Source organism: Macrotis lagotis, chromosome 8 (assembly GCF_037893015.1).
Source record: "Macrotis lagotis isolate mMagLag1 chromosome 8, bilby.v1.9.chrom.fasta, whole genome shotgun sequence".
Classification (NCBI taxonomy): Eukaryota; Metazoa; Chordata; class Mammalia; order Peramelemorphia; family Peramelidae; genus Macrotis; species Macrotis lagotis.
This window is the reverse complement of record NC_133665.1, coordinates 137,828,936-137,850,658: the sequence shown is the minus strand read 5'-3', so window position 1 is coordinate 137,850,658 and position 21,723 is coordinate 137,828,936. Positions and strand designations below refer to the sequence as shown.

At 40.4% G+C, this 21,723-nt stretch overlaps 1 protein-coding gene across 1 annotated transcript in view; it reads left to right on the top strand.

Annotated features, from left to right (window-relative positions):
• GRIP2 (glutamate receptor interacting protein 2) overlaps positions 1-10,046 on the top strand; it is a 180,648-nt gene extending 170,602 nt beyond the window's left edge. The window contains exon 24 of the mRNA XM_074196104.1: positions 4,447-10,046. Coding sequence (XP_074052205.1) covers positions 4,447-4,644 — 198 coding nt within the window. The 3' untranslated portion in view covers positions 4,645-10,046. The remainder of the gene's footprint in view (positions 1-4,446) is intronic.
• The last annotated feature ends 11,677 nt before the right edge of the window (positions 10,047-21,723 follow it).

Below are 21,723 nucleotides of genomic sequence, written 5' to 3'. Positions count from 1 at the left end.
GGTCAGATTCAATTCCTATCCCTGAACCTTACTTACTTATTGTTACTGGGAGCATGTCAGTGCCCTTGCCTGAATTACAGTCTTTTTTTTGGGGGTTGTTTTTTTTTTTGCACGGCAATGGGGTTCAGTGGCTTGCCCAAGGCCACACAGCTAGGTCATTATTAAGTGTCTGAGGTCGAATTTGAACTCAGGTGCTCCTGGCTCCAGGGCTGGTGCTCTATCCATTGCACCACCTAGCCACCCCATTACAGTCTTCTTATATGTAAAATGAGAGTAATAATAGGCTACTTACCTCACCAGATTGCTTTGAGAAAAGCATTTTGCAAAATGTATTTTTAAACAAAATTAAGTCAAATTCTGTGGCATTGTAATGAAAAATCAGGGCTCCAGAAAGAAAGATGAAGAAATCCCTCTTTTTATTATTGTATACACTATCATGCACAATTGGTATGTTGGTTGTTTTGCTTAATTTTTTATTGTTGTTATAAATGAAGGTGTTATAAGGAGGATGGGGGGGAGAAAATAGTATACCTAGAAATGACTATGATTATGTGATTTTTAAGATTTTATTTTATTTTTATTGTCTCTTTTTTTCTTTAATGTAGTTTTATTTTTAAATTCTCCCTCCCAGCTATATGCAAAAACAAGTTTCAACATTTACTTGCAAAACCTTGAGTTTCAAATACTCTCCCTTCCTCCCACCCCACTCCCTCTCATTTAGAAAGCAAGCTACTTGGTGTGGGTTAAAAATGTGTAGCGATGAAAAAATATTCCTGTAATAGTCATATTGTAAAAATAACCCCCCACATACAAAAAAAGAAAACTTCAAGAAAAATAAAGTGAAAGAAAGAAGAAAGAAATATTGTTTTAGTCTGTATTCAGACACCATCAGCTTGGTCTTTGGGATGGATGGTATTCTTTATCATAAGTCTTTCAGAGTTCTCTTGGGTCACAGCACTGCTGAGAAAAGGTAGGTCATTCACAGCTGATCATCCTTATTGCTGTTACCTTGTATAATGCACATTTCCCACTGCATCTGCTCATGTAAGTTTTGGGGTTTGGGTTTTTTTTTTAACTGAGAGCATCCTGTTCATCATTTCCCATAAAAAAACACAGCATTTCATCTGAATCACATATACAATTTGTTCATTCCCCAACTGCTGGGCATCCCCTCAATCTCCAACTCCCCACCACCAGAGGAAAAAAATACTATAAATATCCCTATACATATAGATTCTTTTTTTCCCATATTTCATCTCTTCTGGAACATAAACCTAGAAGTGGCACTGCTAGACTGAAAAGTCAGCATGGTTTTCTAGCCCTTTGGGTAAAGTTTCAAATTGCTCTAAAGAACTGTTGAATCATTGCAGAACTCCTATAATGTATCAATGTCGGAATTTCCTACATCCCTTCCAACAGTTGTCTTTTTCTCCTTCTGTTAATCAATTCAATTGGTATAAGGTAGTACCTCAGAATTGTTTCAAATTGTATTTCTCCTATCAATAGTGAAGTAGGACATTTAAAAATATAATTAAACAGATAATATTGATAACCACATCTGAAAACTCTTCATATCTCTTGATCATTTATCAACTGGGGAATGGTTTTTATTTTTTTGTAAATTTGACTCAGATTTCTGTTAGTGAAATGAGGTCTTTATCAGAGTAACTTGTTCCAATATTTTTCCCATAGTTGCTATTGCTATCTGTATTTCCTCCATCCTGTTCCCCCATCCCCATTTATTCTATTCTCTCTCTCCCTTTACCTTGCCCTTCCTCAAAAATGTGGTGCATCTGAATACACTCTGCACGACTTTCCCTCCCTTCTATTGCTGACATCCCCATCCCCTCCTTCCTCTCCTATTTTCCTCTAGGAGATAGATTCCTATATCCAATTGCCTGTATATGTTATCCCCTCTCCCAGTCAATTCTGATATGAGAAAGGTTCACTCATTCCCCCTTACCTTCCTCCTCTTCTACTCCACTACAAAAGATTTTTTTGCCCCTTTTATCCAAAATAAATTACCCCATTCTATCTAGTATATTCCTTTCTCCCCTATTAAATCCATCTTTTCAATATATTATATATTCAATATATTATATTAATTATATTATATTATAATTAATTATGTATGCATTATATATTATATTATATATTCAAATTTAGCTTCCTCCTGTGTCTTGTCCACATATGCTCTTTTTAACTACCCTAATAAATGAGGTTCATATGAGTTATTAGTATCATCTTCCCAAGTAGAAATGCAAGCAGTTCAACATCATTAAGTCCTTCATGGTTTGCCCTTCCTGTCCACCCTCTCTATGTTTCATGGAGTCTTATACTTAAAGATCAAACTTTCTGTTGGGCTCTGGTTGTTTCATCAGGAAAGTTTGAAAATTTCCTATTTCAGTGAATGTTCATCTTTTTCCCTGAAAGAGTACATTCAGTTTAGTGGGTAGTTGATTCTTTGTTGTAATCCAAGCTCTTTTGCCTTCTGCAATATCATATTCCAAGTACTATGATCCTTTAATGTAGAAGTTGCTAAATCTTGTATTATGCTGATTGTAGCTCCATAATGTTTGAATTGTTTCTTTCTGGGTGCTTGTAATATTTTCTCCTTAACTAGGGAGCTCTGAAATTCCTGGCAGTTTTCATTTGGGTATCTTTTTTCAGGAGTTGATCAGTGGATTCTTTTGATTTCTATTTTACCCTCTTCTAGGATATCAAGGCAGTTTTCCTGGATAATTTCCTGAAAAATGATGTCTAGGCTCCTTTTGGTCATGACTCTTGTAGTCCAATAATTTTTTAATTTTCTCTTCTTGATCTGTTTTCCAGATCAGTCATTTTTCTGATGAGATATTCCATTCTTCTAGTTTTTCATTCTTTTGGTTTTGTTTTATTGTTTCTTGATTTCTCACAAAGTCATCAGCTTTCCTTAGGTCCAGTCCCAGTCTACATTTTAAAGAATGATTTTATTCAGAGAGGTTTTGTATCTCCTTTTCCATTTGGTCAATTCTGCTTTTTAAGGCATTCTTCTCATTGACCATTTATCCATTTGATCCAAACTTGTTTTTAAGCTATTATTTTCTTCAATATTTTTCGCATCTCCTTCACTAAGCTGCTGATTTAGTTTTCATGATTTTCCTGCATCACTCTCATTTCTCTTTCCAATTTTTCCTCTACCCACCTTACTTGATTTTCAAAATCTTTTTTTGAGCTCTTCCATGGTCTTTGACAAATTCATATTTTTACTTGGTAGAATTGGATGCAGGACTTAATCTTTTTTCTTAGTATTTATTTTGATCCTCCATAGGACCAAAATTATTGTCTTTGATCAGATTTTTTCCCCTTCTGTTGCTTGCTCTTTTTCCCAATCTATGACTTGATTTTAACTCTGTTAAACTGGGGCTCTTCTTCCAGGGTGGAGGACTCACTGTCCCAAGCTTTGCAGCTGTTTTTAGAGATACCCTTCAGGGACCTGAAAATTCTCAATTCCTCCAAGGTCTTATGAGAAGCTATGTCTATTCTCCTATCCTGTGCTAGGTCTGAATGACCACAAGCCTTTCTGCCCTGGAACCATTGGGGGGGAATCCCTGCTCTATTTCAAGTAGTAAACTCTGTTGTGTTTTTGTTCCTTTTCCTGAGACTGGGGTCCCAGACTGTGATCTGGATCTGAGTGTAGGTGAAGCAACAGAGTCCTGCCTCGAGAATAGTGCAGAGAGTTCTGCATTCTCTTCTGACCCCTTGCCATCTGTGGGCTCAGTGCTCTGAAAGAAGTTGCTGGGTGGCTCCTTGATGGATGGCTCCCTAGTTCTTCTCCTGATCCCTGGGGCTAGGTCTACATTAAGGCCTGCACTGGACTGGGCTCACTCTCACTGGTGTAACAGAGATTTCCTGCTGACCTTGCCAATTGTCCTTGGCAATCCCTGGACTGAGAGGTCTGGAAACCAAGACCATTCCCATGGACCCAGGTACCCTCAGGGGACCAGGCCCCTGAGATCTATTCCTGGATGGCTGGAGCTGCCTACTCAGCCAGGGCTACACTGTGGATCCTTCTTGACCCTGTTGCGTTAGACCCTTTGCACTCATCTTCCAAGTTGTCTTAGGTTGGAAAATTTTGCCATTCAGTCCTTTTGTGGGTTTTGTCATTCTAGAATTTTGTTGGGATCATTACTTGAAGGTATTTGAAGTGCTTTGGAAAAGAGCTAGTGGGACTCTCTGCCTTTACTCTACCATCTTGGCTTTGCTACCAATTATGTGATTTAAAAAACAAAAAAGCATTAATACATTTTTTTTTTTTGGAAAATGTACTTAGTAAGCAGCTCTGGTCTTCTTTTGAAAGAAACTAGTGCTATTTCTGTTTAGGGTTATTTGTTGGGGAAATTTTACTCCAAACTCAAAGCCTAGCTTAACACTGGTTAAATTTATTTTTCCTTCCTTCCTCTTTAGGTAAATCACATCCGAACTCGAGATTTTGACTGCTGTCTGACTGTGCCACTCATCTCTGAGGCTGGAGACAAGCTGGACCTCGTCATAAGCCGGAACCCCTTGGCAATTTCCAACAACCCTCAGCAGGAAGAGAACAGAGTAATGCCCAGTTCATCCTCTGTGGGCCTGGAGATGAGGGACAACACCCGTATGCTCTGAAACCCAACCTTGAACCTGAAAGTCTCCCTTACAACAGAGGCACTGGAGACATTCAACATGACCGTGCCTCTGCACTCCAGTGTTGGAATTGGGGCAAGAGAAGGCAGGGGTCAAGGTTCTGAAAGAGGTCAGACCACTCCAAATGGTTCCTTCTGGCCCCTCAGCCATATCTTGGGTCCCTGGGCTTCTGGGAAGTAGCCAAGCTCAGGACCTAGGCTCTCCATTCATCTTTCCTGCCTCTGCCCAGGATGCCCTCCAGCTGGTATCGAGTAGAAGTGTCCATTCCCCCTCTGACCCCATCTCAGAGGGTCTGCACACTCTCCAGATGTGCATTTGCACTCATACACACTCATACACACACGGTGCTATATTTCTCGGACAGCATTTGTGTGAAGATCTTACTTTGTCATTTCCAAGGTAGCCATGACATCAGACTCCTTTCTTTCCCTCCCCTGCATCAACAGTCATTTGAACACCTTCATCCAATGTGGCCTGACCTGAACCCCCTTCCCATATTCCCTATTCCTGGGGCCTGTCTTTTTTGGCAACAAAGGCTACTCTATTTGCTAAGGGATTGTGTTGGGGTCTTCATGTTGTGCAGCCTTAGAGCATTAAAGATGAAAGGGACCTTCAAATATAGAATATCAGAGCCACATTAGATAGTAAAATATTGGAAGTGTTAGTGATCTTAAAAATGGTAGAGTTGGAGGAAGGAAACTTAGAGATCATCTAGAAATGAATCTGAGAGAAGGGGAATTATTTACCCAAGGTCACACAGATAGTACATTCCAACTCTCAAGCCCATCCTTCTTTTCACTATATGTGAAGTCTGCTATCAAGTATTGCAAGAGTTCTAGTTATCTATGGGTGCCAATCTGTGCACTTTTGTTCCTTTCTTTAAGTAGAGTTGAGCAAGGTACAGGAGGAGAAAGTGAAGGAAGCTTTCATTTCTGGCTATCTCTCACTCAGAAATGTCTTTTCATTCTGTGTAATATCTCCAGGATAAGATGAAAAAAGACACTGGTCAATGAGTATGAAAAATCTTGTCTCTCTTGTTGAAAAGACATCTAGACACAATACAAGATGCCTGGATAGTTGAAAAATCAGTCTGACTTTAAACACATCAAGGTGAAGGGCAGGATATGAACAGAACAGGCTATTTGGTCCCAGTTCTCACCCACTGTCCCTATTCATCAACCAGAGGTGAAAACCATTCCACAGAAGGATCATTTGATAGGATGTGGAATGTGTAGCCTGTTAGAAGAGAAGGTTTTTGGGTGAGGGTGGGGTGGAAATGATGACCATCTTTAAGTATTTGAAGGATTAGTAGGTGAAGGAGGCAATAGACCTTTGCTTGATCAGAGTTCATTTCAACTTTCAATACTTGCAAGCATTCAAGAGTGAAATAGTCTTCCTAAGGTCTGGGACTCCAGTGAAAGAGTCTTCACTTAGAGGCTCGATAAGATAGGCAGATTGTAGGGGGACTTTACACTGAGGCAAGAATCAGTTGATCTCTGAGAGTCCTTTCAACTCTGAGATTCTGTGTTTTGAAATGAAAGGAAGAAATAAAAGGAAGGAATGGAATTAGTGGAGTCTTTAGTCACAGTCATCTCCAAGTTCTGGAGAAAAGTTTAGGAATTGAGGGGAAAAGGGTTGCTTTAAGTATAAGGTACATAAGTATATGGACCTCAGACCTTATACTTCAATACCAGATCTAGCTTCTAAACTGTGACTCCCCCCACTCCAGCTTCTTTTTTATTTCCAGATTTAATGAAATGATGTCATTTGAAGTCTTTGAAATAATCATCTTCCTAATCTGGTTGCCCTGGTTGCTTAAGGTTTTAGGAAAGCAGCCAGCTCTCTAGAGGTCAGACTAAGAGCCCCTTCTATTTCCAAAAAACATGGTGTTGGAGCTCTTAGATCTAGGTTTCAGACAGACATTGACAAACTGGCATAGAATTTGTCCAAGATGGCAGAAGGTGTAGAAACCACACCACAAGCACAATTAAGGGAAGAAGACTGGGGAACAGGGGAGGGAAGTAAGGATGGGGCTTAAAATATCTGAAGTACCTTTCTATGAAAAGAGTTTCAACATGGTTTAGCTGCAGAAGATAGACACAAGATCAATGTGTGAAAGTTAGAGACAAATTTCAGTTCAAAATAAGGAAGAACTTCCCTATAATCAGAGCTACTTAAACAAGGGAGGGTCTTGAATCAATTCAATAAGAATTTTAGTTATATCTTAAGGAAATAAATTTTTCATTAGTGGGAGTATTCGAACAGAGACTGGATAACCATTTATCTGTCAGGGATGTAGTAAAATTAGGGGAAAAGATAGAAAACCTCTGGTGGGGATTCTGAACTAGTTTTAAAAAGTTAAAACTAGGAGACTTCTGGGACCTATTTCATAGGCTTTAAGAGTCTAGGATTGAGTCTATGTTTCTATAGTTTGAATTCAATTAAAAATATGAAGATGAGGATGTAGTTCCCCTTGGACTGGTCAGATAGTCACATATGATGGCTCTTGGCATTCCTCAGCCACTTTCCCCCCATCAAAGTTCCAATGCCACCTTTGGGAACCAATGTAATAGATGAGACCTCTGCGCCATTATCAGGGACAGACTGAGTCTTCTGTGTTAAGACCTAGCCCAAACTTCCTATCTTCTACTAGTTACCAGGCACTGGGAATACAAAAGACAAAAAAAAAGAAAAAGAAACAAAACACTCCCTACCCTCAAGGAGTTTACAATCTACTTATGTGTTCTGAAAGGTGGCACTGCCCTGAAGCTTAAAGGCTGTGGTTAATCTTGGTTAATTCAGAAAGAACTTTCTTTGATCAACTTGTCATAAGGATGGAGAAGGTTTTTGTTTGTTTGTTTTAATTTTAGAGTTACTGGAGGAGTAGAAGTTGGGAGTCAGTCAAGTGCCATATAAGTAAAAAAGAAAATTTATTATTTTTGAGAGAGATAAATGTTATATGTTCGATGTTGTAAATGGGTTATTTTGCCTTCACTTAGGCCATAAACTCTAATCAATAAATATTTTAAGATTTACCTCAGTCTTACATCATGGCCAATAAAGGGAAAGAGAGAGAGAGGGAGGAGAAGCAGAGAGAGAAGATGGGGTATGAGAAGACAAAAGGCAAATGGGTGAAGAGAGACAAGACCCCTGAAATCAAACTCATTTACTAATATTGGTAGATTTTTTTTGAGGTGGACAAATATTTTCCCTATTCCTCCAGATTAAAGACTCCCCACCTCTGCTATAAATGAATAATTCTCCAGAAGAGAGAGACCTCTCACCTTTTCCCATTTTGATTTTATTATTCAAGCTACCTGAGTGGTCTTTGCTCTCTCTCTCTCTCTCTCTCTCTCTCTCTCTCTCTCTCCTATTCTCATCCCTTTCTTCTTACCCTACCTTTCCTTCTGCCCCATTTTCTCTCTTCCTCCTGCCTTCCATCCCTTACTCCATCCCTCTTTTCTCCTATCACTTCTTTCTTTCTTTCTTTCCTCCTTCCTTTTCTTCTGTCCTTTTCCTCTTTTCCTCCTGCCCTTTCTCTTGCCCTTTTTTCTTCCCTCCCTTCTTTCTGCCCTCCTCTTTCTCTCTTCTTTCCTCAAGAAGTACTGAGTGCCTACAATGTGCCTAACCTGGAGCTAAACACTGTGGGAGGAAAATAGGAAAAATCTTGGCCCAGTTCCCAATCATTTTGTCCCTAATAGGCAAAGTCCAAAAATTAAATCTCCATTTTTCTTCCCTTCTTCCACTTTCACCCTCCTGCTTCCCCCCAACCCTTAGCTCTCATCCCATTTTCCTTTCTCATTTTTTGGTTGATTCCTCCTAGCCTTCTCTCCTCTTCTTATCTCCATTCTCTCCATCTCTGTCCCCTTATAGGTTGCACTCACTGAAGACTGGAGGTAAAGGGTGGGAAGGGGACTAAGCTGCTCTTTTGACTTTGCTTTTCATTGATATCATAGGATGGCCTCAGAAAGGGACCATTCAAACACAGACCTCATCAACCAGGGCCAGAGGTGAAATTCTTTCTACCATCCGCACAACAGATCCCCTCAGATCTCTGCTAGACTTAAGGTCTTTACAATCCATTACAAGAATTGGACCTCTCCCTTCTGCCTGAGACTTGTTGAATCTACCCCTGGTGGGTTCTGGGTGACTGGTTGCCCCATTGCTTGTAAGCAGGATGCCTTCTGATCTTTTTGCCCAACCCCTCCAGGAGCCTCTTGGTCTCCCTTCTCACTGCCATCATGACCCTCTCAAATGAAGGTCTAGCCATTCACATGACCATCTGTTCTTTTGTTTCTGTGATTTGCCTACACCAAGAACTACAGCTAAAGCCAGGAAGTCTCCCCCCAGAATGCCAGTCACACAATCACCCCTTGGGATTTCCATGAATTTACCAAACAAATGACCACCACCCTCCTTACCTGGTCTAATTTGAGTAGCACTTTATTTTGGTTGAGGCTGGAGGTTTGGTGGTTGCTTTGTTTATTTAGGTTCCTCTTTGTAACTTTCCATTGGGGTTTCTCTTAGAAGGGGAGGGATTATTTAGCATTCTCTCCTAGTATTTCCTTTTCTTTACCCTTCTGATCCATCAGAAGATGCCTGAGTGTTTGCATTGGCTCCAAATGTCTCCAAATTTCAGGTTTCAGGAACTGAAGTCAAGACCCAAGAGAGCCTTGGACTGGGGAATCAGGAGACCAAAGCTCCAGTCCCAAATCTACCAATGACTTGGTGTCTGATCTGGGTCCCAGTTTCTACTCTCTAAAATGAAGGGGTTGGACTACCTAATCTTTAAGGTCCTTCCCAGAATTAGAATTTTTTTATGAGTCTGGAACTTCAACCTGGAATAATTTGAGGGCTCCCCATCCATTTTGATGCTCCCTCAAAGTGAGGGGGGAATTGGAAGCTAGAGCCCATCCTTGGGCATGAAGGGGGAGATGTGATCATCTGCCATCCCATCCAGCTAACCGAAGCTGCTGCCATTTTTCTCCAATGTATGCAATCCACTATCCCCAGTCAGCTGCCCTTTGGTTTGCCTGGGATGTCCAGGCAGCCCTGACCTGGGGTCAGAGGCTTTTTATATGCAATATTCATGGCAGTAGACAGTTCACTGTGGCTTCTGGTTGGGGTTTTATGAAAGGCTTTAAAAACAAACAAAAAATCTGTCCTCCTTCTCCCTTCCTATGCATTTTGAATAAGGTCCCAATGAAATGCAGTTATTCAAATGTGTATTTTTATCCATAGAAGAGTAGAGTGTACTCCTTGTAAAGTATTTTTCTATGTTGGGTTTTCTTATAGCGCTCCGAAAGCACAAACTTTAAAGGGACAGGGATACCAAGGCAATTTTAGCTCTGTTTTGAACCAGTTTGTAAATCTTGAAAGGGGACTGCCATGACTTTGGAGTTTGGGGAAGGGTGGGGGTAGGGGAGAAAAATATCAGTTTGTTTGGGTTTTCTTTTTTAAATAAAATAAAATCATGAATGTGGACCTAGGTGTTGGTGGTTTCTTCTTCCAGTGAGCAGGGTCTTCCAGAGCCCAATAGAGAACAAACAAAGGAGCCTGGCAGCTGATCCCTGGTTTATAAATCTTACAGGCTTCCTTACACAGGATAGCTTCTCTGGGAGTAAGGGAAAACAGAAGAGAGTTGGGACTCAGCAATCGGGTTTCCCTATGCCATGCAGGCCAGTGGAAAGACCACCAAGATGGAGGCAGAAGTCAATCAAGAACTTACTGTGTATTGAAACTGTTTGCTAAGTACTTGGGATATTGAAGAAAAACAAAAATATGATCCTTGTGCTGAAGGAGTTCACATTCTAACTTGGGTTTATCTTTCAGCTGAGGCACATGGTTCATAGACTGCTTGCCCTCTGGCCTTCAATTTTCTGGACCAGTAACTGAGGAAAGGATAATTGACCACGGATAGAGCACTGATCCCGGATTCAGGAGGGCATGAGTTCAAATCTGACCTCAGACATCTAACAATTCACCTAGCTGTGTGACCTTGGGCAAGTCACTTAACTCCATTGCCTTACCCCAAAACAAAAGAGAACAAAAAAACAAAGAACAAGAATAATCAACTCAACACTTATAACAAGAGGTTGCCCTGATCATTACTGTTATACTTACATGATACCTTAAAGTTTAAGAAATACTCCAAAGGACTCTAATAATCTGCTTTAGCTCTTCAGGGAGCAGTGAGGTAGTGAGGGGGCCACCAAAGTGAGCAGATGGACCACTACTCAGTACGTTAAGTGAGTTTTCTTTCCAGAGACATAACTAGGGTAGGGTCATCTCAGCTTTGCCTTGAGTTGCAAACATTTATAGGACACTATCTATATCTATATCTATGCTATATCACTTGTACTCCTTTAGGAAACAGAACAATGAAACCTTGTACCCTCTAATAAGCAAACATAATCATTTAAAATACAAAGGTACAAAATGAGATGGTACGTTTCCTCCCAGTCACTACACCCCAGTGATTTCCTCTCTGTGTGGTCTTCCAAGTATTTCTCTCTTAGGACTTTGTATTCCAAGGCCTGAATTCCCCTCTCCTCTCTCTTCTCACCTACTCACTGGAGAACACAACCCGTGCTTCTATCTGTAGCCACATCTTTGGGTCCTTGCTTGTTTCAGATGAAAAATTTCCAGTTACAGATCTGCTTCTCTCTAGCACTCAAGAGTCTGATTTGTACTGTCCTTGTGCTCTCAGAAGCACATCCCTGAGGCTCCAGGACATTAAAAAAGCACTAATCATTTGAACTTTGTGGAGGGAAGAACCAGGACAGATCTAAACCAAAGAAGCAGTGTCATCCAGATTTGGGAGGTTTTAGATTTAAACCTGTAAAATCTAAGAACTGGAAGGAATCTGAGAAAACTTAATTTTAGAACCTAGAATATTAGTGTAGGATGGACCTTGGAAGCTAGAACTTTAGTGGTGGAAGAGACATTAAAATCTAGAAAGCCTGGGCTGGAAGAGGCCTTAGAATATAAAATGTGGTGACCATTGGGCATGCATCATGTAGGAAGTGTGCTAGCAGTGGAAGGGTCAATATTAAATGCCAGCATACTCATGTCCCATCCTCTGCAGTCCATACTTGGAATCTAGAATATTAAAATTGGAAGTTATTTTAGCATATTCAGTGTTAGAACCCAGAATGTTTGAGCCAGATGGAGCCCTAGAACCTGAAATGCTAAAGCTGGAAAGAACCTTAGAACCTTGAAGCTAGGAGAGATCTTGGAACCTTGAACAGCATTTGTATATTCATATATGTGAATTATTCAAAGTGCTTTACATAGGCTATCTCATTTGGTCTCCTGGCATGTAGATATACATGCTACTCTTATTTTCTATTTTTCACTTGAGGAAACAGAAGCAAAGAGAGGTTAAGTGACTTGTCTAGGGTCAAATGTCTGAAGCAGGATTCAAACCCAGGTCTCTGAGTTCTAGATCCAGTGCTCTTTCCACTATGATACATATTTACCAATAATGTATATCTTCCAATAAAATCAGATTTAAAGAAAACGCCAAAGCTAACCTTATGCAGGAAAGAAGGCATAAAAGATCAACTGAGCAAGGACAAAAAGTCCCACCAGAGGACAAAGTCAAAGGCTGACTTTAAGTGTAGGAATTCAAGTCTTCTATGACACCAGCAGGGGGAGCCACTTAATAAGATTTAGAGTTTAGGTGGACAACCAGTTTCTCATTCAAAAATCATGTTTTATAGAAGAAAGATGGAAGTAACACAAAAGTGGCAAAGTCAGGATTTGAATTCAGACCCTCTTTTTATCCACAGATCTTCCTACCATACCTTTCATTGCCAATGTTGCCTTGTCCCATACTGTCTAACTTGAGTCATAGTTTCTGAGACAAACTGGGCAAGAACAGACATCAACAGACTTGCATTGATCATGGATCCCAGTGTCAATTGTGGACACCATGGTGATCCATTGTGGTCCCAAGTGTGGTAGAATCTGGTGACACTGACCTCCATGCTATTCCTTGCACATAGTGCCATATTCCAAGCCTCTCTGCTGATTATTTCCCATGCCTGGAACACTCTCTCCCTCCTCATCTCCGCCTTCTGACTTCCCTGGTTTCCTTCAAGTGTCTGCTAACATCCCACTTTCTGCACAAAGCCTTTCCTAGTCATCTTTAATCTTAGCACCTTCCCTCATGAATTTTTGCCATTTTCTCCTCTATGTATCTTGTCTCCTCCATGAGACTAAGAGATCCTTGAGAACAAGGACTGTCTTTGAGCCAGCCCTTAGCACAGAATCTGATACATAAAAGTGGTTCATAAAAGTTAGGTGGCTGAATGACTAGCAGACAGCTAGCTTTTGGTCATACTCCCCGCCATTGTATCCCTAGATGTCCCTAGATATTTCAGTTGGAGTGGAATCTTGGATCAAAAACTTCTGGAAGTAGCAAGTCTGTTGTCCACACCTTCACACCATTCAGTCCATTAATACCTGCAGTAGTTGGGCAGGAGGGCTTCCAAAGAGCCTCCTCATGAAGAGGTTGGAGATTCCTGCTAGAAGACTTGCTAAATGTTTCATGCCAACAACCATTTCTCATTAGATGTCGACTCTGGGGCAAGAGATACAAAAGACAACTTTAGATGGAATTGGGGAGGGTGAGACAGACCTCAGGGTACCAGGAACCCACTGCAATGGAGACTGTCCTCACTCAACCTCAACTTCTTGAGGAGGCATAGTGTAGGGGAAAGAGACCAGGATTGGAAGTCAAATGAATCTGAGTGCTAGCAGTGAAGGGTCAACAGGATGACCTTATACAAATCCCCACCCCTCCACCAGACCTCAGTTTCTTTTCCTTTTTTTTTTTAGGTTTTTGCAAGGCAAATGGGGGTTAAGTGGCTTGCCCAAGCCCACACAGCTAGTTAATTATTAAGTGTCTGAGACAGGATTTGAACCCAGGTACTCCTGATTCCAGGGCCAGTACTTTATCCACTGTGCCACCTAGCTGCCCCATAGACCTCAGTTTCTTCATCTATAAAATGTGGTGATCAAACGACAAGGCATTTGAGCTCAAAAATCTATGATTTCTGTAATCTGTACATCTGATCATCAAATCTATGAATCCCATAAATTTGTAAATCCCTGATCATCTGTGAAATGGGGAGAATAACAGCACCTCCCTCCAAGATTATGTTGAAGGTTCAATGAGATTATCACTAATATAAAAATTATTGTTGTTACTGACATTAATATTACTGTAAGATGATGGGATGTTGGATAGTCCAGGGTGGAATACAGCAGTAATCCTGCATTTGAGGTAAGGGATTAAACAAAGACTTGGTATTTCCCATTAAAGTTGGAAGAGACCTTCCAGAATGTCATTCTCTCCTACCCTTCTCCCCCCCCCCAAATTATCTCATAAAGGGAAAGCTTAGTGTTACCATTTGAGAAAAGTCCTTACTCCTTTCTGTGTGTGAAGGGAAGCATTTCCCAAACAACAAATGCTGGTATCATAATTCTGGAAAAGAAGTAAAAGAACTCCTCTGTCCTTCCACTCTGGTCCTGTGCTCATCCTCTTCATGTTCCCACCCAGATTCTACCCCACAGCAAAATGTGAGCAATTTAGAAGGGAATGATTAAGACTAGGGGCAAAGGGTCAGTAGTCTCTTTCCACTAATCAGACCATATCTTGGGTACCATATTTCATTCTGGGCATCATAGTTTAAAAATGTTATTGATAAAATGTTGTTATAAAACGTCTTGAGGAAAGCTCAGAGGAAGGTTAGCAAAGGTCCTTGAATCCATGTCCTGCGAAGACTAGTTGAAGGAACCACGGATGCTTAGCCTGGAGAATAGGAGATTAGGGAGATAAAGGAATGATCTAATAGTTGTTGTCACATAGAGGAGGGATCCATTTTTTTTCTCTTTGGCCGAGAAGTCAGAAATAAATGCAATGGACACAAGTTGCAGAGGGGCAAATTTAAGTTTGACATCAGGGAAAACTTCGAAATAAGAAGAGCTATCCAAAAGTGAAATGGATGTTTCAAGTGGTCATAGATAGCCTCTTGCTAGAAGTTTTTAAGTCTAGGACATTACTCTATGGGGTGGGACAGAGATCTTAGGATACCAAGAAAAAGAGAGGTCAGTATTATCAGAAAGGGTAACCATTAAATCAGATGTGTGGTTGTGGGGAGTTTTGCAGGGATGAATTAGAATGAATTAGAAGGTACCTTTGAAGTACCTTCTCTGACATTCTATGAAAATCAGAGAAGACTAGGTCTTTTTAACTTGAGATCTGTGGACCTGCCTTTTTATTAACATTTTGATAGTCTTTTTAAAAGGTTTTTTTGGGGTTTTTTTTAGGTTTTTGCAAGGCAAATAGGGTTAAAGTGGCTTGTCCAAGACCACACAGCTAGGTAATTATTAAGTGTCTGAGGCCGGATTTGAACCCAGGTACTCCTGACTCTGGGGCTGGTACTCTATCCACTGTACCACCTAGCCGCCCCACCATTTTGATAGTCTTAATTCAATATAATTTTTTGCAATCTTTTATATTTTATGCATTTAAAAACCTAATGAGGGGCAGCTAGGTGGTGTAGTGGATAAAGCACCGGCCCCGGAGTCAGGAGTACCTGGGTTCAAATCCGGTCTCAGACACTTAATAATTACCTAGCTGTGTGGCCTTGGGCAAGCCACTTAACCCCGCTTGCCTTGCAAAAAAAAAAAAACAACCTAAAAACCTAATGGGTCTATAATCTTCACCAGACTGATGACCACAGGGGTCCAGAATTGAAGAAAGTCTAAAAATCCCTGGGCTAAATGGTGTGACTGAGGCCTTGTAGAGAGTCAACATTTTATCTCTGGTCTTTTGCTTCTTAAAGGCTCTTTCCTCTGAATCAAGGAATTAGAGTCCCCGAGGGCCCCCAAAGTTCTAGTCTACCTTTGGCAACCTTTCAGAAATAGCTGACCAGGCCTCCCTTTATCCTTATTTATGGCTATTCATTCTTACTTTGCAGATAATGACTCTCAGGTCATTGTGGCTTTGACAGCTGAACTTTTGGCTAGGTCCAAGGCATTGTGGTATAGGTGATGCCCAAGTTTTCCCAAGAAAGCCAACATTGTTGGGGGCTAGGAAGGACTGAGATATTCAGTAGTGACACCAGGTCTCAAGGAGAGAAAGTGATATTAGCAACATTAAGAAGAGAAAGAAGATGGATCAGAGTAATTCTAGAACAGGCAGTCTTTGGATATAGTGTTAGGGTTTGTCCTTCACTCTCTAAGAGGACCATGACATCAGGAAGATGATGTCATGACATGCAAGTGAACTGGACTTAGAATGAGAGCTAGCTGTGCAAAGTCACCAGCCTCTCTTTCTCTTCCAGAGTCAACTGGGTCCGATGAATAGATATGGATCAGAATGCCTAGAGATGACCCTGGATGCTGTGGGAGACCTTGGTCTTTTTAAATTATCTTCCTGAGTTCAAATCTGGCTGCAGATACTAGCTTTGTGACTCTGGGCAATCACTTAACCCTGTTTGCTTCATCTAATAATAATATTTGTCCTTCATTTTCAAAGACCATGACATCAAGGAGGTGACACCATGACAAGCACATGAATTAGATTTGAGTGAGAGGGGCTGAACTAAGTCACTAGCCCAGAGTCATCTGGGTCCAGTGGTCAGTTGTAAATCAAGATGACAGGAGATAGCCCTGGTTGGGATGCAATTAAGGTTAAATGACTTGCCCACGGTCATATAGCTAGTAAGAATCAAATGTCTGAGGCTGGATTCTAACTCCCATCCTCCTGACTCCAAGACCAATGTTCTTCCACTGCACCACCTAGCTGACCCTAGTAGATTCATTTAAAAAATGAGCTAGAGAAGGAAATGATAAACCGCTGATATTAAGGGTTTTACAGGTTGCAAGCAGCACTGTTGAAGACTCAACAGGGGTCTTATTGATGGCAGTCATTATTTGACAACATGAAGATCTGGCTTCAAATTCTGTCTCATATCCTTACTAGATATGTGACAAACATTTCAGTTAACCTCAGCCTCGGTTTCTTCAATATAAAATCGGAATAATATGTGTATTATTAATTTCCTCATTGCAATGAAATCATCATTCTGGTTAAAAAAATTGACCTATCACATAGGATTAGTGGCTCAAATGAATATATAAAGCAATTTACAAACTTAAAGTGCCTTTAGAAATATCAATTATGAAAGACATATTTTTGGCTCTGGAAGAGAGCTTCAAAATAGATATCTAATCCTTTGGAGGAAACTGAGGTCCTGAGAAACTAAGGGACTAAGGCAGAAGCAGAAGCAGCAATCACTAAAATTAAATGGATTCCATCAAGTCAAAACAGATTAGTCTAGCATTTGAACTCGAGTCCTGACTATAGAAATAGTCTTTCCACTGTTTCACAGATAAATTAGGGGGGAGGGGAAGAAGCAGGAACAGCATGGTTAAGTCACTTACCCTTAGAATGCTCCCCATTACCAAGAGGAGTAAGAATTCCTCCCCCTCTGCCTTCTCCCCCCTCCTGGACCCTCACTCCTGGGACTGTATGGCTGTGTCTACTTTCTCCTAGTAGTCCCTATAAGACAATCTGATTGCCACTGCAAGATGATGTGGGTGTGTGCTTATGTACCAAGATTATAATTTTCCATTGTATGAAAGCTCTTCCCAATTATTGGCATGATGCCTTTGGGAGCTCAGTGTAACGGAAAGGATACTGGACATGGGCAGGCATCCTGGCTCCAACTCCTGACTAGCTGTGACCCTGATCTGGAAGCCCCAGCTTCCTCATCCATCAATTGGGAAGTTTGTCCTACCTACTAAGGAGGAGTTTGGGGAGGAACACGACTGCAAAGAAATGGGAGTCTGTGTTATTTTTGCAGATTGGCAGCTTCTGGGTTACATCAGTCTACATCCTGTGGCCTCGGGTTTCCAAAATGCTTCATTGGAATAAACAAAACAGATACATGAATACACACTGCTGTAGTTCCTAAATGACAACCTTCTGTCCCTAATATAAACTAGATCCATCAAGAGGCTTTGGCTCAAAATGAAAACAATTCCATTTTTTTTTTAGAAAATTGTTTAAGCATGTACAATTATTAATTCATCACCCATCAAAAGTTGAGAATGGTAGCGTGTCCCAAAGATCATTGGGTTTGGGTCTCTGTCGACTTACTGTGTGGCTTTGGGCAAGTCAATTTCCTCTTCTGTAAAGGTCAGGTTAAACACTCCCCAAATCTTACCTAAATCACAGGGATGTTTTGTAAACCTTAAGACACTGTAGATTATTATAGTCAAAGGAATGGAGTCTCAAAAGGAGTCCCAAGACTCTCACTATTCAGAAGAAACTGAGTCCTGAGGAGGTTAAGTTTTTTTTTACTTTCCTTATGAAAGTTTAATGAGTTGTAAAATCAGTTTAAGTGGCTAAGGTAGGATTCATCTTATGATTCTCAAGTTTCTGGTGGTTCTAGAACAACCAGAGGAGTAGGCTGCCTCCCTAGGCTAAGATTCTGTGCAAAAAAAAAAAAAAGGCCTTGAGCTAGGAATTATTACAATAAGACATTGCATTGGGAGAAATGGAGGGAGAGTGATAAGGAGAAAGGAGGGGAATCTCATTTAATGGGCTGCTTCCAGAAGAAAGTAGATCCTTATATCAAACAAATAAATGGGAAAGGCTGAAAATACTGTGAATAGCCTCTAAATATTAGCATCTTAGAGCAAAGCCCCAATTATCCTGCCCCAGTTATAGTTCTGGGGATAGCTATCTTATTAAAAATCCGATTTTCAGTGAAAGTAAACTCTGTCATTAAAAAAAATAACTGTAAGATTCATTGGATTTATAAAGGAAAGGTTTATTTTTATCTGTTATAAGGTGATTACAAACTTCTCTAAAAAAAAGAAAAGCAAAGATGACTTAAAAATATCGATATACATATTATCTAAAAAGCAAAACAGAAAAAAAAACCTGCCAAGTACAAACAAAGATTCATATCATCAAACATTTATACACAAAGCTTGTATACTGTAGGACTGAATTACATGCCAAAATTCTTGTTCAAATACAAATATTCCTGTTCGGAACAGTCTCTTGTGGATTTTTTTAATTTAAAAAAAGCTGAAAATGTCTTAAAAATATCTTTAAAGTTTTAAAAAAGTTCAGATTATCGAGACAGATTTCTGTTTGAAAGGAGGAAATAGGAAGATCCCCACTTTTCAATGTGCTAATCATGTAGTCACAGTTGCTATGATTTTTTTTTTTAAAAGGAACCCACATTTTTTTAAGCCAAATAGACGAGATGTCACATTTGATGTAGCAAAACTCTGGAAGCATCGGTGGCAACATTCACAATGCAACAATGAAGAACAGGCTTCCCAGGAGCACTTGGCCTGGCTACCTCCAGCACCCAGGAAGGTCCCCTCCTGGACTTTCTTGTGGTTTTTCTGCCCTCAGAGTCCTCAGTTCTCTGTCTCTGATTGGCCCCCAAATCCTCCAAGATTTGAGTATTTTTTCATCCATTTTTTCCTTGTTTTTGCTTTTTGTTGTTTTACTTTTTCAGACACAAAATTATTTACAATACCCACATAGAATCTGATTCCAAAATTAAGATTTCCTAAAACCTGGTCACATGCTAAGAGAGATCTATGTCAGTTAAGTTTCATGCTTGCTTCGTGCCTTGACCCCCACCTCTTGGGGGGCCTTCTGTGTCCTGAGTCTGATCCTTGCTGAATGATGAATGTTTAGTGGGAAAGGTATTTTAGACCTTACTAGGTGGGCCTTCCCTCACTCACAATTGAAAGCACACCTGGAGATGCTGGTTGTTTTTGTTTCAAAAGCTCTGCCTCTGTGTCCCCATTCTGTCTTTCATGACCCTTCATGGGTCCAGGACAACTTAAAACCATAGGGACCCAAAAAAGGGAGCTCTAGGGCAAAGGTGGGTGGGCACAGACCCACTAGCACTAAAGAGGAATACAACTTGTCAGTTGAGATGTGTTGCCTTAAGAAGGTGAAAGGACATGAAAGAGTTGGGGTGATGGGATGACTAGGGGTAGGGAAGCTATGGGGCAAGACAGGGAGCCTGGGGTTGGAATCCAAAGGGAGGATCATTCAAGAAGAGGTAAAGGAAGCATGGGAAGGAATTCCATCCAACAAAGCCATAAAGAGCATCAGAGAAGTGATCCTCGAGTTTGAAGAGAAAGCTGGCAGTTATATAGTTATTTCTAGTGGGCTTGAATTTGAACTACAGATGGATCCACACTTATAGAGCTGTGTAAATTAGAATCAGCACCCCATATCAAAAGAAATAAAGGGGAAAGGCTGAAGGGGACTACACCTCTCATCTTTTTAGTCACTACCCTCAAATGCCAACCTTTTCTTCAAATGTTTGTCAGGATATTTTTATTTTAACCTCTTGTCACTGGGGCTCTTGAGTATATTGTTTATTCCAGTTTCTGCCAAAGATGATTAATCATCTGGGCTCTTTGGTTACAATGATTGGCTGGACTGTGGGAGTGAATGAACATCCATAGTAGGAAAAATATGAAATAATCCCAGTTTCAAGGGGAAACCAGAATCACAACACTTGCCAGATGGAAAGAACCTAAGGGATCTTTAGAGTCCCAACAGTAGATCAAAATCAGCTGGCAGTGTTTGAAAACTCACCTGTCCTAATAGGTACACTATACATCAGGCCTCTCAAGCTGAGGGAAGTGTCAGAAGCAAATTTCTTCTCCCTCTGCATCCTCCTTTCTATAAAAGGAGAAATAGTCCCCTTAATTCAACTCCAATCTGAACAGACTTACAAGATGAGAAGTCTATTCTGTGAACTGGACAGGACTTCACCATCTTTACCTCAACAAATGTCAAACAAGGAAACACGTGGAAGAGGGGCTTCTGCTTCTTCTAATTGGAGTATTAATAATTATTAAAGTAATGGAGTCAGAAGCTCTGCCCATCACTTGGGAAACTTCAGATGAGTCCCTCCCTCCTTTATAAATCTCCTCAATAAAGATGTTCTCTGAGGTCTCATCTAACTCTGACATTCTAGGATATAAATGTTTCTTTCACTTCTAACATTCTCTAAATGAATATTCTCTGTTCTAAGGTTTCTTCTAGATCTAACCTTCTCTGTTCTAACATTGCTTCTAACACTACTAATATTTTATATATTCTCAGGTCTCTTTTAGCTCTAAAAATCTGTATTCTTATGAATCCTTCCCATGATTTTAAAAGTTGACAATTTTGACAACTAATTCAATTCATCTCAAAGTAATTTTGAATAACATTGGTGATAGCCAAAAAGAAGGTATTTGCAAAACTAATTAGCTAGGAAAGTTGCAATGTTCCATAGGAATTTGGATTTCAGATCAGGACCAAAAATCATTATCATGGGATCAGAGGTAGAGTGGGGGAAAGTGGGGGGAAAGCCCTAGTAAAAAGGGGACAGGAGACCTAAGTTCTAGAATTGGGTCTAGCACTAACTTGACGTATGATGTTGGCCAAGTCACTCCCCATCTCTGAACCTAAGTTCTCTCAACTGTAGATCATTTTCAATGTCCCTGCCACTTCTGATAATCTATGAATCTTTGGACCCTTTCTGAAGAAAAAAACTTACTATGTTATTTGATCAAGATCATATCCCAGGGATTGTCATTTGATTCCAAAGATTTCTTTTCTTTTCTCATGTTCTCCCCTCCCAATTATTCTCTTCCTATCCTTCAGATCGCAAAACCTGGGGTATCTCTCTAGGGAGGAAAAGGGGTGAAGGCAGTGCATTCCTTTGGCTTATGTTCCATGAAAAAGGGTGTTTCAATTGCATCTGAGCCCCTCACTCTGCAGAGGACCTAACATCTCATGTATTTGAGTTGGACCAGACTCATCAAAATGCTAATTAAAATTTTGATTTATGTAGATAAATGGATATATCAACGTTGAACATTATTACACATACTATCCATGGAATCGTGTTCTATACAGACAGAATAGTTATAAGAGAAAGATCATGTTTGATGATGGGTGAAACACCAAGGTTTCTGAAAACGTCATCAGCTGGAGTAGCCAAC